At 35.0% G+C, this 13,299-nt stretch overlaps 1 protein-coding gene across 1 annotated transcript; it reads right to left on the reverse strand.

The window, feature by feature from the left end:
- LOC109344992 (thioredoxin-like protein YLS8) lies at positions 1,447–3,873 on the reverse strand. The gene is made up of 3 exons (XM_019583735.1): positions 3,764–3,873; positions 3,497–3,650; positions 1,447–1,920 (listed from the first exon to the last, which is right to left on the reverse strand). The coding sequence occupies exons 2-3, from the start codon at positions 3,614–3,616 to the stop codon at positions 1,612–1,614; spliced, it is 429 nt and encodes a 142-aa protein (XP_019439280.1). The 5' UTR covers positions 3,617–3,650; positions 3,764–3,873; the 3' UTR covers positions 1,447–1,611.

Raw genomic sequence — 13,299 nt, forward strand, 5'->3', positions numbered from 1 at the left:
GTCTATCTTTAACGCCCACCACGAATTTAATTTTTTTACTTTCATGCTAATATGAAATTGTTAAACTTGTTTCCATAAAATCAGGGAGTCTAAATAATAGATACAACCAAGTTGTTAAAGGTAACCTTACGCATAGGCTTCAAGCCCAATGAAAATAATTTCATACAAAACCCCAATGAGTTTCAATTGTCATAATCCACTATATTTTGTTAAACCCCAATTATCTTCACATTATTCCATATTCAGTGAAGAGACTTATAGAAGAATAAAAAACTTGTGAGACTCCTTGTTATATTTAACTTCCATGAGGAGTCTCAAAAAAAATTCTTCCTTCCATAAGCTTCCTTACTGAAGAACATTTTTTTGTGCTTCCATGATCTCTCTAAAGAAAGTTTAGGGGTTTTAGCTGTTGCCAAACTAATGTACTCTAACGAAACGGTTTCTCATATTCATTTGGTTATTTTTTTTAAGGAATCATTTATGTTCAATTCGATTTATGATTTTAGAAATTTCAGAATCATTGAAACTGAACAGCATATTAGAGAAATAGATACTAGAGAATAATGTTGTATTTTAGTTTGAATTCTTCAACCAAATTTATGACTTAAATTATTAATTTTGTGTGAATTATATTGTTATATATTCCTAACTGAATTGTTATAAATATATATATACATATATTACCAACTGAGATATATATAAGGCTAAAATCTTTTCCGGTACTTGACAGACCAGGATTGGAATATGAGACCTGACTTGTTTAACAGTTTAAATTTTTTTACTTAAAATTAGTTTAAAATCTACACGGTTAGTTTATATACTTCTACATGTGAAGCCAGTTTCATATATATTGGGCTTGACTCTAATGATAGTTGCTCTCATGTTAAACATATGAGAACAATAAATCTGGATCATACAATCAACCATATATGGTTATGATTAAAAATTAATTGTTAGTCACATGATAGTCATATGCATATATATTTTAATCTAATTCATTCAAATACGATCCAATAGTCCATATTAATTATTCTCATTTCTGGATTCTGGATTGTTATTACGTAAATTTCTCTCATATAGCCATTTCAAAGGCTGTCACATTTCATTAATGGATTATTACTTGCGATCCACCACAAACCTAAATATATTATTAGGAAATTTAACATCAAAGCTAAGATGTACTCCACCTTTCTCTGAATAACAGATTAAATACATCAATAAGCTTAAATTTATTTAGCACGAAATTGCAGTAATGTAAAAGATGAAATATTATTTGCTATTATGGGTACCTGCCAGCTGAGTGCTAAGATTAATGTTTAGCCAAATCACATGCCACACGAATGGTGGAGCATAACTGTATTTCAGTCTCACAATATTACCGGTCACATAAGTAGCCAACAACAACAACCAAACTTTAATCTCACCTCACTGGATAGAGTCGACTACATGGATCGAATAACATCATAATGTTTTATCATAAATCAAGTCGTGATAGTTTTTAAAAGATGGTGAAAATATCAAATTTTAATTTACAGATTCAGAGGTATTATAGATTTAAGATTCACAATATATGGCTTACAAGAATGAAAGCAACACTTTTGCTTGAGAAGCTTAGTATCGGTACTTGGTGGAGTAATCTTTAGGAGCAATCACCAGACCACGTCCCTTCCTTGCGCCTCGGTAGACTGTCTCGATAATGTCGATGAACTCTTGCTTGTCCTTGAGCGCCCAGTTGATCTTGTTGTTGTTTCCAGTGCCAAGGTCTATCATAATGTGCTTGTTCCTAAAGAAGAACATAACTGTGGAAGGGTCATAAAGCTCATACATAGTGTTGAAATCAGGCACCTCAGTGATGTCCACAAGGTAAATTACAGCAAAGTTTTTAATTGTCTCAGCAACTGATGCCAGCACCTCATCCATCTGAAACATGCATGGAAATTATGAATTAAGGTTAGAATACCATGTTATAACTGATGCAGTTTATTTTCAATTAAAGCAATAAAAATCTAAAGCAATTTCATTATAACTTGCATCGTCCAGAATCCCAAATGACATCTTCATGATGCAGAGATGGCAACGGATACTTGAAACACAACCAACCTAAAATTAAGAATTGGCATAAACTACACAACATAGGCTGGTTTTCGGTATAACTTCCGGCAATAAGTTCATCCAACACCATCAAAAGTTTATTGAAGAAATAAAAGATGCATGAACATAGACGAGTCAGAGGACAAGTGGATTGTTCAGTTACAGACTTACAGTAGACTAGAACAGAGTTTCCGACCCATTTACATTTGTTACAGCTTATAGAACAGAAGGAAGGCTCTTAGCTAAAGGATTAATACACCATGTGAAAAGAACAAAACACTAGTGAATACTGAGAATAATATTCCCCCTCACTCTGGATATTCTTCTTTTCCAATCTGATTACTTATTTCTCTCTTTTTTTCTGAGTTCATAACTCTTATCTTCAAGGAGTGACTCTTATTACTTATTACTAATATAAGTCTACAACTATAATAGAAGAGTTTAGAGTTGGAAACAACCAATCACTGCCACTTTCTAGCAAACATATCATCCCACCTCAAACCATAGAATCAATCTAAACCCATGTTTTCCAATATTGGTCAATGAAACAATCCATCAAGTCATTAAAATCAGATACATATCATCCATTATGATTAGTATTACTCACTTGCTCCAATTTTATTCTTTTTTCCTCAAAAATTGTAAGTGTTAAAGCCTCACATCGGTTGAGTATGAATAAAGAACCTTTTATAATAACCTAGGCAACTCCCATGAACCAGCTTTTGACATGTTTAGCCCAGTCACTCATTGGAATACATCACATGTACCACATTTTGTGTCACTCCATGTACCAAACTATGGTGATTGGTCAAAAACCATAATTTATTGAATTTCTAATTAAGTATATTTTGTCTAGACCAATCACCACATTATGGCACAGGGAGTGGAACAAAATGTGGGACAAGTAAAGTTTTTCGTCATTCTAATATGGTATTAGGGTCTAACTTCATATTAAGTTACCTACACAAGCCCAGTCCTACAGATTTCAAGCACTAAACAAGACAGTCAGTTACTCCCTTAAGTGTTCTAAGTCATAAAAAGGCGATCATGTGTACGAAGAGGCTCCCATTTAGTGGATTCAGGGGAGGGTAGATGTAAACAACCTTCTAAGTGTTCTAAGTCATATACTAACAAATTTATATGTTTGACCATGCGTACATACATGTGTGGCAGATATAACATCTTAAGTCTAATACATCTTTAGATAATTTTCTCATTTACACTATTACAGCCTCTCCGCCAGCAAACACCTACTCTCCCCATAACCTAGGAGACTCGTGCACTGCGCCGCCATTTTACTGTTATCACATACCGGAAAAGAATGTCTCATAAAATTAATGTAAAAAAGTAACGAACCAGGAACCAGGTAACTATAAATGAAAGATAAGAGGAGTAAGTTGATTACCTGCATGCAGGTTTCATCCCAATCGTGGCCGAAACGGATAACAACAAGACGCTCCTCTTCGGCAAGGATTGCTTGATCCACAGCCCATCCTGAATGCAAGTGAGGCAACAAGTACGACATCTCTCTTTTTATTAAATGAAACACCAAACCCTATCTGCAATTCAAATTAACAGAGACTCAACCACTTCTACAATGGAAATAACCACAAAATAGAAGGAATTGAAGATGGAGAAATAGTGATAGAGAGATTTTAGGAGTATAAAGAACCTGAGATTTGGAGCACAGCCACGCGAGGAACGGATGGGGGAACGAATTTAATTGCGTTAAAAATATGATGCCTCCAACTTCCTATTTGAGGCTGAAAAGCCCAAATGAAAATAATTTTTTAAGTATTTCTAAGAGTTAATTACACTTATACCCCTGAAGTTTTAGTGAAATTACATAAACCGCCCTTCACTTTTTTATACCTGTACAAACCTTTCCTAGTTTTATACTTTCATTACACTGAGAAATAAGTGTAATTTTTTAAATAAAAAATATAAAAAAATGCAATTAAGTTAAACAAAACATCGTATACTATGAGAAAAAAATCAAATAATATACAAATCAATGTATCTCTATTATTTTTTATTACAAATGCATCAACAATTCTAAAGAGATATTATTTAAATTGCTCTTATACTATATCGTAAAGAACCAAAAATAATAAAGAGGTATCGACTCATATATTATTTGGACTTGTCTCCATAATATATCATGTTTTGTTTAACTTAATTACATTTATCACGTTTTTATTTAAAATATTGCACTTATTTCTCATATAGGGGTGGTCCGTGTAATGAAAGTATAAAAGTATAAAAATTAGGGGGTTTGTGCAGGTGTACAAAATTAAGGAGTGGTTTATGTAATTTTGTTAAAACTCAGTGAGTGTCAGTATAATTTACTCTTTTTATAATTAGTCTCTAGTATAAAGAATTTTAAGAGGAGAATAAAATATATCTTTATACCGAGAGATAATTTATCTTCTTAAATTTATTGATTATTTGATATGTGTTTTATTTTATTTTATTTTCCTCTTTAGATGTTTCATTTTAAAATATATTGTAAAAAAATAAGACACATGTCAAACAATCAACGAACTTAAAGAAATAAGTTATCTCATACTTACCTCTATTAGAAATAATTTCATAACTATTATTTTTCTTTTCATTTTATTTTAAGTTTAATTGGTAATCAACTAATCATTAATAATAATATAAAATAATTTATAATATTAGCAAATGATTAGTTATTATTCATATGTGACTTTTTAGTTAAACTTAACAACTTTAAATATATAAATAATATATTAATAATATAAAAAGTGTAATATTTAATGATTATATGTAAAACTTATATTATGTTATTAAATATATATTTTCATATAAGAAACTTTTAAATATGTTACTTTTTTCTCTCATTTTAATATATAAAAACTCTTTAGAATTTAATGCTTCCTTCCTTAATACGAAAGAAAGTGTGAAGATAGAGATAGGTGGGAAAGAGTATGGGAAGAAGGAAATTAGTGAGAAATAGATAAAAAATTTATATTATTTGATAGGAAAGAAATAGAATAGATTTATAGAATCAATCGATCTTCTCACACTCTCTTATTTGGTTGGATAGAGAATGAGAACAGAGACAATATTATTCTTGAAAAGATAAAAATGCCCTAAGAATAAATAGGAAAAATTATGAGCAAGTAATAATGTGATGATGAAAATGTCATTATTGACATATTTTTGTAATTGTATGGTCTCTTAATTTATTTCCAAAAAGGGAGAAAAATATTTTGGACATGAGTTCCACAATTTTTATTCTCTTTTTTTTGTTTCTATGTTAAACAAAAGGAGAAGATCATTAAATCTCTCTTCTTTCTCTATTCACAATTTTTTTTCCTCGTTAATTCTAGCCCATGAAATGATGGCTAAATCTTTTGATGGAGTATATTACCAATAGAGTTTGTAAAAAGAAGAGTATTAGTTTCTGTTGTTATCGTAACTCGCAACAATTCTGAATGACACGAAATAATCCTTACTGGTTGAGTCATGATCATATCGCTTTCTTTAAGAGAGTTCGTGGTACTGCTAAATTTGTGCAAGCACACTATCAACTATGTCGTCCCCAAGAAAAAACAGCTCAGTTCCCTGTTATACAATGTCTTACTACACTGTAAGAATCACTCTCGAATACACTAAATAATATGGCTACTAATGTTAATTCTCGAATTTTCACTTTGGCTGCCTGTGCCAATTCTCAAGTGTTGTAAAGCCCCAAAAATTACTCCAAAAATATTGCTCAAAAATGGGTATTTTTTTAAATAATGTAATATAAAATTTGTTTCCTTATATTCGTTTCATTTTCAGAACATCACTTTAAGTAACATATATTGCAAAAAATCAAAACCATTACCTAATGGTAACCAAACATAAATCAACATAACTTCGAATAATACTTCATTAGAATAACGAAAAATATTGGTACGAAATACAAGGCGGAAAGAAATCTTCGCCCCAAACTGAAACTATACAAAAGGTTGAGACATTCAACACATCAAAAAGTACCCTACACAGATACCCTATTCAAAAAGCAAAATAGAAATGGAAATGGCTCCTAACGGCTAGCTCCAGTGTCCACAGGTGCACTAGAACACTCGCTTGGGTCCTTCTCCATCTCAGAGTTAGAGGAGAGGTTTATAATCCTCTTCAGATTCTGGCTCCTCCTCCTCAGCTGCCATCTCCTCCTCTTGTTGATAGGACAAATGTTGCAACAAAGTCACCACCCTTGCATTCGCCTGGGGTTCTGGCATGGTTCGCCGAAGGCTCTTCTCCATGGTGGGGAACTGATCACGTCGCCCCAACTTCGTCCCCTCCTGGATGAACCTGCAGCATCTAGTCCGTAAGGAGTCACAGACTGAGTCAATGGCATATCAGTGTCGGCCTCCAATTAGGCAAGGTAAAGGAAGCCTCTAGCTCCGCATGATGGTATGGAAAGCACATCATAGATCCATCTCATATCATCTCCAACTCTAAGGCACAAGAGCATGTGTAGGTGTACCGATCTCCCTCAATCCTCCATGCCCCCTCCTGGGACATCGAGAAGTGGTACTCTGAATCCTCATAGAATGATCTATCTGAACAAAAACGTAATTCGAAGACAAACAAAAAGAAAATAAAGTAAGACATCTAATGAATATTACTCATCGATGACTTGAAATTACATAGAATATCACATCCAGACAGACACGTGTAGCATACACAATATATATATCAAATACATAGATGCAAATGATGAATGATATTATAACTCAAATCATGAGGATCAATATCCACGAGCTCAATATATGAATGTTATGTTTATTTCATTCATCCTTACACCAATATCCTCCCAATAAACTATTCAGAAATAACCGAGAGTACAGGTCTCATAACAAGCCGATTTGAACGCACCAAATTATTCCTCGCGAGGATATATGATCGATCTGTTCTAAAAGAACTGTCCATTTTGGGACGGCGTCGTGTCAAACACTTTCTGAGCATCCTCTCAACGATACTCATTGCAAAGAGGGGTTGTCAGAGATCATCTAGTTTGCATTGTGACTACTATCCGGTTCAACAGAATACCTCATCCAGGAATACAATGGACTCGTCTCACCTAGACTCTCTCTCAAGACTTTGTTGACGAACCACCGCCATCGCCGTCCCACTCAACATCTCGGGGCTCGTTCGTCTCTCATAAATTTCCTCTCCATTATCCATAATGAGTATGCACACTAACCGAGGTTAGCCGATTAAATTTTTTAATCATTCTTTTACATGATCGGTCCAACCTAAGACATCTCCGAAAGGAATGCTTCATGTAGGACCCGATCTTACGTCATCACGTAATAGAGGAATAATATCCTTACCATTATGAACCATCTTTGAATATCCTAGACGTCCACTTGGCCAAGCCTCTTACAATCAGACGACCTCACTACATGGTATCATGTAATCTTTTTTGTGTATTGCCCTAATCACGACATTACAGTCAGAAACCTTGCCCTAAATGGGCGCAAGAACGAAGGTACTTGTATAAGTTTGTCGATTTGGGCACCACACTCAATCATCTGAGCCACGATCTTTCCCAAGTGTAAATACACTTTACACCCAAGCTAGGGCTATTGTCTAAGCAATCAAAACATCAGAAAAAGTAAAAAATATTGTATGTCTCTCGCTCAAACGAGAGACTAACGCTCAAGCGACGATTTCATCAAAAGATACTCAATTCTCTAACTGACTCTCGCACGAGCGAGGGAGTGTCGCTCAAGTGACAAATCCATTAAAAATTGGTCGAAATACATGTCTGGTCCTCGCCCTGGCGATGTACGGTCGCCCAGGCGCCCAAAATAGGCCAAGCTTATTGCCTGGCCCTCGCCCATGCGAGAACCACATGCTCAAGCGAGGCTGGCTCTCTTAGGCGAGGGTGGCTCGCCCAAGTGAGGGTGGTCCAGAGGCCAGGACCATTCCCTCGCCCTTGTGGGCCACCGGGTCAAATGCCTCCACTGTTTTCAGTCCCTACACGTTATAATTCCTCGAGTAGTATTCCTTCGTGGTTAACTACGATATTACTTGATATTATAAGCTATCCTAAGCATACAACTTAAGAAATTATCCATACCAGGGACACAAATATTTGATTAAGTACGGCTTTTCTTAATACACAAATATAACTCCAAACTTTTGAGATAGTCTAGGAGATCCAAGTGACATATTCAGACACCAGTATGTCATGATGTATTCTCCCTCACCTTAGGTTGTCACGTGCTTGATTTCCTTTACGTGAGAGTGGGTTGGTCATCCGACTTCGAAAGCTTCGAAACTAAACACATGAAAACAATTTAGTGATTTGCGAATTAAATTTTTACATGATAACCCTAAGGTAAAGACATTGTTTAACACTTTAATCCATTTATGAACTCAATAACTTTCATCAATCCGGTCCCAGATTCATATTTTTGAACCACCCTTTATCCTCGAAAGTCTTGTTCCCGATTTCCAACATTTTCAAGGTAAGTTTTTAATAACGTTTACACTTTTATCACCTCATAGATTTATATTTCCATGGAGAATTTTGAAGTCATACTTCACCATTTTATGGTAAGTTTCTTAATCCAATTCCACACTTTTTGAATCAATATCTCCCAAGTTGATCTTACCACTTTAAAGTAAGTCATCTTAAGTAGATTTTGTATTTTGTATAATAGGTTTCCATGATCATTTCAACACATTCTTGATAGTGTTGATCTCATACTTACAACAACATTTAAAATCAACATTTCTTAAGTTACACTTACCACTTTAACGTAAGCTTACCTTAACAAGGTTCATCCCATAACTAATCAACCATCCAATACATCATAACACTTTAAGTTTATAAAGTCAAGACTTTTATAAGTCATCTTTTATCTCAAATTATTACTTGAACTGGGAAGTCAAAGAATATCATTTATTAATCAAACTTTTAACTCATAATATTTTAAAACAACATTTCTTCACAAAACTCATCCATAAACATTTTAGATTTCAAAGTTAGAACTAAACTATTCCTAAACACATATAGGTCATGATTTAGACCTAATGCCAAAGAAAGTTTTGATCCTTCAACTTATCATTAAACACTTTAAAAGCTCCTTTGATGATAAAATCATCACCTTTAAAACACAATCAAATATCAACATTAAAAATATACTATTTTAAACTTGTCTAAGGCCATGGTTTTTCAAGCTGAAAACAAGTGGAAAAATCCAAACTTTACATGGTTAGAAAACTCCTTAAAGGTTCTTTTGATATACAAACCATCGCCTTTAACCATGTTCAAATACCAAACTTTATTTCTAGCATTAAATCCGAAAAACAACTATTTTACATTCATTCAAGGCTATGGTTTCTCAAGCCAAAAACAAGTGAAAAGTTTCAAACTTTACATGGTTCAAAACTTTTAAAAGGCTCATTTGATTTCAAAGTCATCACCTTTAACTAAAGTCAACCAAAATTCAAACTTTTTAAGCATTTAAAACATCCCCATGAAAACAAAGAGTTCATGGTTTCAAAATAACTTTCTAAGTTTAAGAAAGTATCTATTTAGAGTTTTGAATATAAAAAGAGTTATGAAGATTATTAGACATTTCAATGGTTGGAAACATTTATAACATACATATAAACATCATACTAAAATTTCATAAACATCTAATGGTTGGATCTTAAGAGATGAAGAAATCAAAATGAAGAATTACCTTGAGAGTTCTTTAGAAAATGCAAAAATGAAGAGAGAGTGTGAAAATTCTAAGGGTTTCTTATAAGCTAGGTTTGGCTCTTTTAGAGGAAAGAAATCAGATTTTGGAGTGGGTAAAGACCAAAGGTTTCTTCCAAAAACTGGATTGTGTAAGAGGTAGATGAGTGATTTAAGGGATTTTGTGCAAGAGATGTGTACATTTGCTTGTTTAACAAGAAAGCCTCGTACATGAAAGTGATGTGACCTTTTCGGTGAGACATTCTCGATTAAGCCATTCCCGATTATTGTCGATTAAGCCATTCTCGATTATAGCTAGAACTTTGAAACACATAATTCATAGTGGAAAATATTTAGAAATGCGTTCTGGACGAACTTGATGTCTATCTTGACTCGAAATAATATTTTGAAGCCAATGGCGCAACCAGAAATATATTCCGAGTTACAGAACTCGAACACACGTTATTGCATCGAATTCGGGCGAATTTGGGCGTGACAGCAGCTCAAAAACTTTTTGTCCCAGAAAATTACGAAAATTTACCATAAAATAGAAAATCATAAAATAAGACTAACACTCAACTATGATTTAGCCTAAATCAATAACGATTAATTTCTAAAATTAATCGCTGATAAAATAAATAATTAATAAAATATACACAAAAAATTCACGGTGTTACAATCCTCCTCCACTTATAAGATTTTCGTCCTTGAAAATTAAACGTATCTCTTAAGAAAACAGAGAGGGGTATGACTCTTTTATGTTGTCATCGACTTCCCAAGTCGCATATTCTCCATTTGTTTGGCTCTAGATCACCTTGACTAGGCAATCTCCTTGCCTCGCAACGTCTTCACACTGTGATCCGCAATCCTCAAGGGCATAGTTTGAAAAGTAAGATTATCTTTTAGCTGGATTGAATCGGGTTCAATGATGTGCGAAGGGTCACTAATGTATTTTCTAAGTTGAGACACGTAGAAGACATTATGTAGGTTTGACTGTAAAGGTGGCAAAGCTATTTGGTAAGCTATCGGTCCAACTTTTCTAAGGATTTAGTATGGTCCTATGAAATTAGGGGTAAGCTTAAAAGCTTTAAGCACTCTTCCAATACCATTCGTTGGAACCACCCTCATGAAGACATGATCTCCTTCCTCAAAACTAAGAGGGTTCCTCCGTTTATCATAATAGCTCTTCTGCCTACTCTGAGTTGTCTTCATGTTATCTCTTATCATTCTGATCTTTTCCGTCATCCGTGGAACCACATCGACTCCTAGTATCAGATTCTCCCCTGCTTCAAACCAGTATAACGGTTTTCTGCACTTTCTGTCGTAAAGAGCTTCATACGGTGCCATGTCGATGCTTGAATGGAAATTGTTATTATAGGTGAACTCTATCAAATGTAAGTAGTCCGCCCAACTTCCAGAGTGTTCCAACACACATGCTCTCAGCAGGTCTTCCAAATATTGGTAGTCCGTTCAGATTGGCCATCCATCTACGGGTGGTAAGCTGAACTCATACCCAGTTCGGTAGCCAATGCTATTTTCAAACCATTCCACAATTTCGAAGTGAAACGTCGGTCTCTATCCGAGATGATATTTTTAAGAATACCATACAATTGGACAATCTCTTTGATGTACAAATCTGCTAGCCTTTCCAATGAGTATTTCATATTGATTGGTAGAAAGTGAGTTGTCTTCATCAAACGATCCACTATCACCCAAACTACGTCATAACCTTTCTGAGTTCGTGGAAATCCACTCACAAAATCCATTGCGATGCTATCCCATTTCCAAACAGGGATATCTAAAGGTTGAAGTTCTCCTTCAGGTCACTTGTGCTCGATCTTTGCCTTCTAACATGTTAAGCAGTGTGAGACATACTCTACTACTTCTTTCTTCATACCGAACCACCAAAACATATTCTTCAAGTCTTGGTACATCTTGGTAGCTCCAGGATGAATACTTAGTTTGCTCTTATGGGCTTCGTCCAAGATTTCCATTTTCAAATTGGGGTATCTTGGCACACAAACTCGGTTCTTGCATTTCAGCACTTCATCGGTTCCTTCTTGAAATTCTAGGGCTCTCCCTTCAGCCAACAAGGTTCTCTTCTCTTACAGTTATTGACCAGAACTTTGCAAACCCTTTAGTTTTTCCAGAAATTCATTTGTTACGGTAAGAATACCTAAAGTCAAACTCTTAGGTTTTACTTGCACCGCGAGGCTTAAGTTCCTGAAATATTCAATCAATTCCATCTCTCTGACCATCATGGTTGACATATGCAAGGACTTTCTACTCAAGGCATCAACCACCACTTAGCTTTCTCAGGGTGGTACTGGAGATCAAAGTCGTAGTCCTTGAGGAATTCAATCTATCGTCTTTGCTTCATGTTCAGCTCCTTTTGGTCGAACAGATACTTCAAGCTTTTGTGATCACTGAAGACTTCAAATCTTACACCATAAAGATGATGCCTCCAGATCTTGAGAGCAAATACGATCGCAGCCAACTCCAAGTTGTGCGTCGGATAATTCTGCTCATGTGTCTTTAGTTGTCTTGAAGAATAAGCTACCACCTTTTGTTGTTGCACCAACACGCAATCTAGGCCTTGTTTAGGCGCGTCATAGTACACGTTGTAGTTCTCGTTCGCATCTGGTAGAATCAACACATGTGTTGTAGTCAATCTTTTCTTCAGTTCTTGAAAGTTTTCCTCACACTTCGCTATTTAGACGAAAGCCTTGTCTTTCCTTGTTAACGTAGTTAGTGGCAACGCCAACTTCGAAAACCCTTCAATGAACTTCCGATAGTATCCTGCTAAACTGAGGAAGCTTCTGATTTCTGTTATTGATTTTGGAGAATTACATTTTATAATCGTTCCCACTTTAGCAGAGTCGACATCAATTCCTTCGCTTGATATTACATTCCTGTGAAAATTCACTAATTCTAACCAAAATTCGCATTTCCAAAGTTTGGCATAGAGGTGGGTGTCCATTAACACCTGCAACACTATTCTCAGATTCTTCACATGTTCCTCCCGATCTTTCAAATAAATGAGGATATCATCGATAAATACGACCACAAATGTGTCGAGGTATGGATGAATTATCCCATTCATGTAATCCATGAACACTACCGGAGCATTGGTTACACTAAATGGCATCACAAGATATTCGTAATGACCATATCGCGTCCGAAAAGCAGTTTTCGGAATATCCTCTAACTTCATGCGTATTTGGTGGTACCCAAATTTAAGATCGATCTTTGAAAACATGGTAGCTTCTCTCAATTGATCCATCAAGTCATCAATTCTTGGCAATGAGTACTTGTTCTTTATGGTGACCATGTTCAACTATTGGTAGTCAGTACACAACCATATACTACCATCATTCTTCTTCACGAATAACACTGGAGCACCCCATGGTAAAACACTAGGTATGACAAATTGTTTTTGTAGCAAGTCTTCCAATTGCTTCTTCAACTCTGTTAACTCTAATGGTGCCATCATG

This window comes from Lupinus angustifolius, chromosome LG04 (genome assembly GCF_001865875.1).
Source record: "Lupinus angustifolius cultivar Tanjil chromosome LG04, LupAngTanjil_v1.0, whole genome shotgun sequence".
In the NCBI taxonomy this organism is placed as follows: Eukaryota; Viridiplantae; Streptophyta; class Magnoliopsida; order Fabales; family Fabaceae; genus Lupinus; species Lupinus angustifolius.

What these genes read in the sequence shown, in the direction of transcription:
- LOC109344992 (XM_019583735.1), bottom strand. Translation starts at nt 3,616, where the DNA reads ATGTCGTACTTGTTGCCTCACTTGCATTCAGGATGGGCTGTGGATCAA. An exon ending in GGGATGAAACCTGCATGCAG is followed by an intron (nt 1,921 to 3,496) that starts GTAATCAACTTA and finishes TGCATGTTTCAG; the next exon opens with ATGGATGAGGTGCTGGCATC.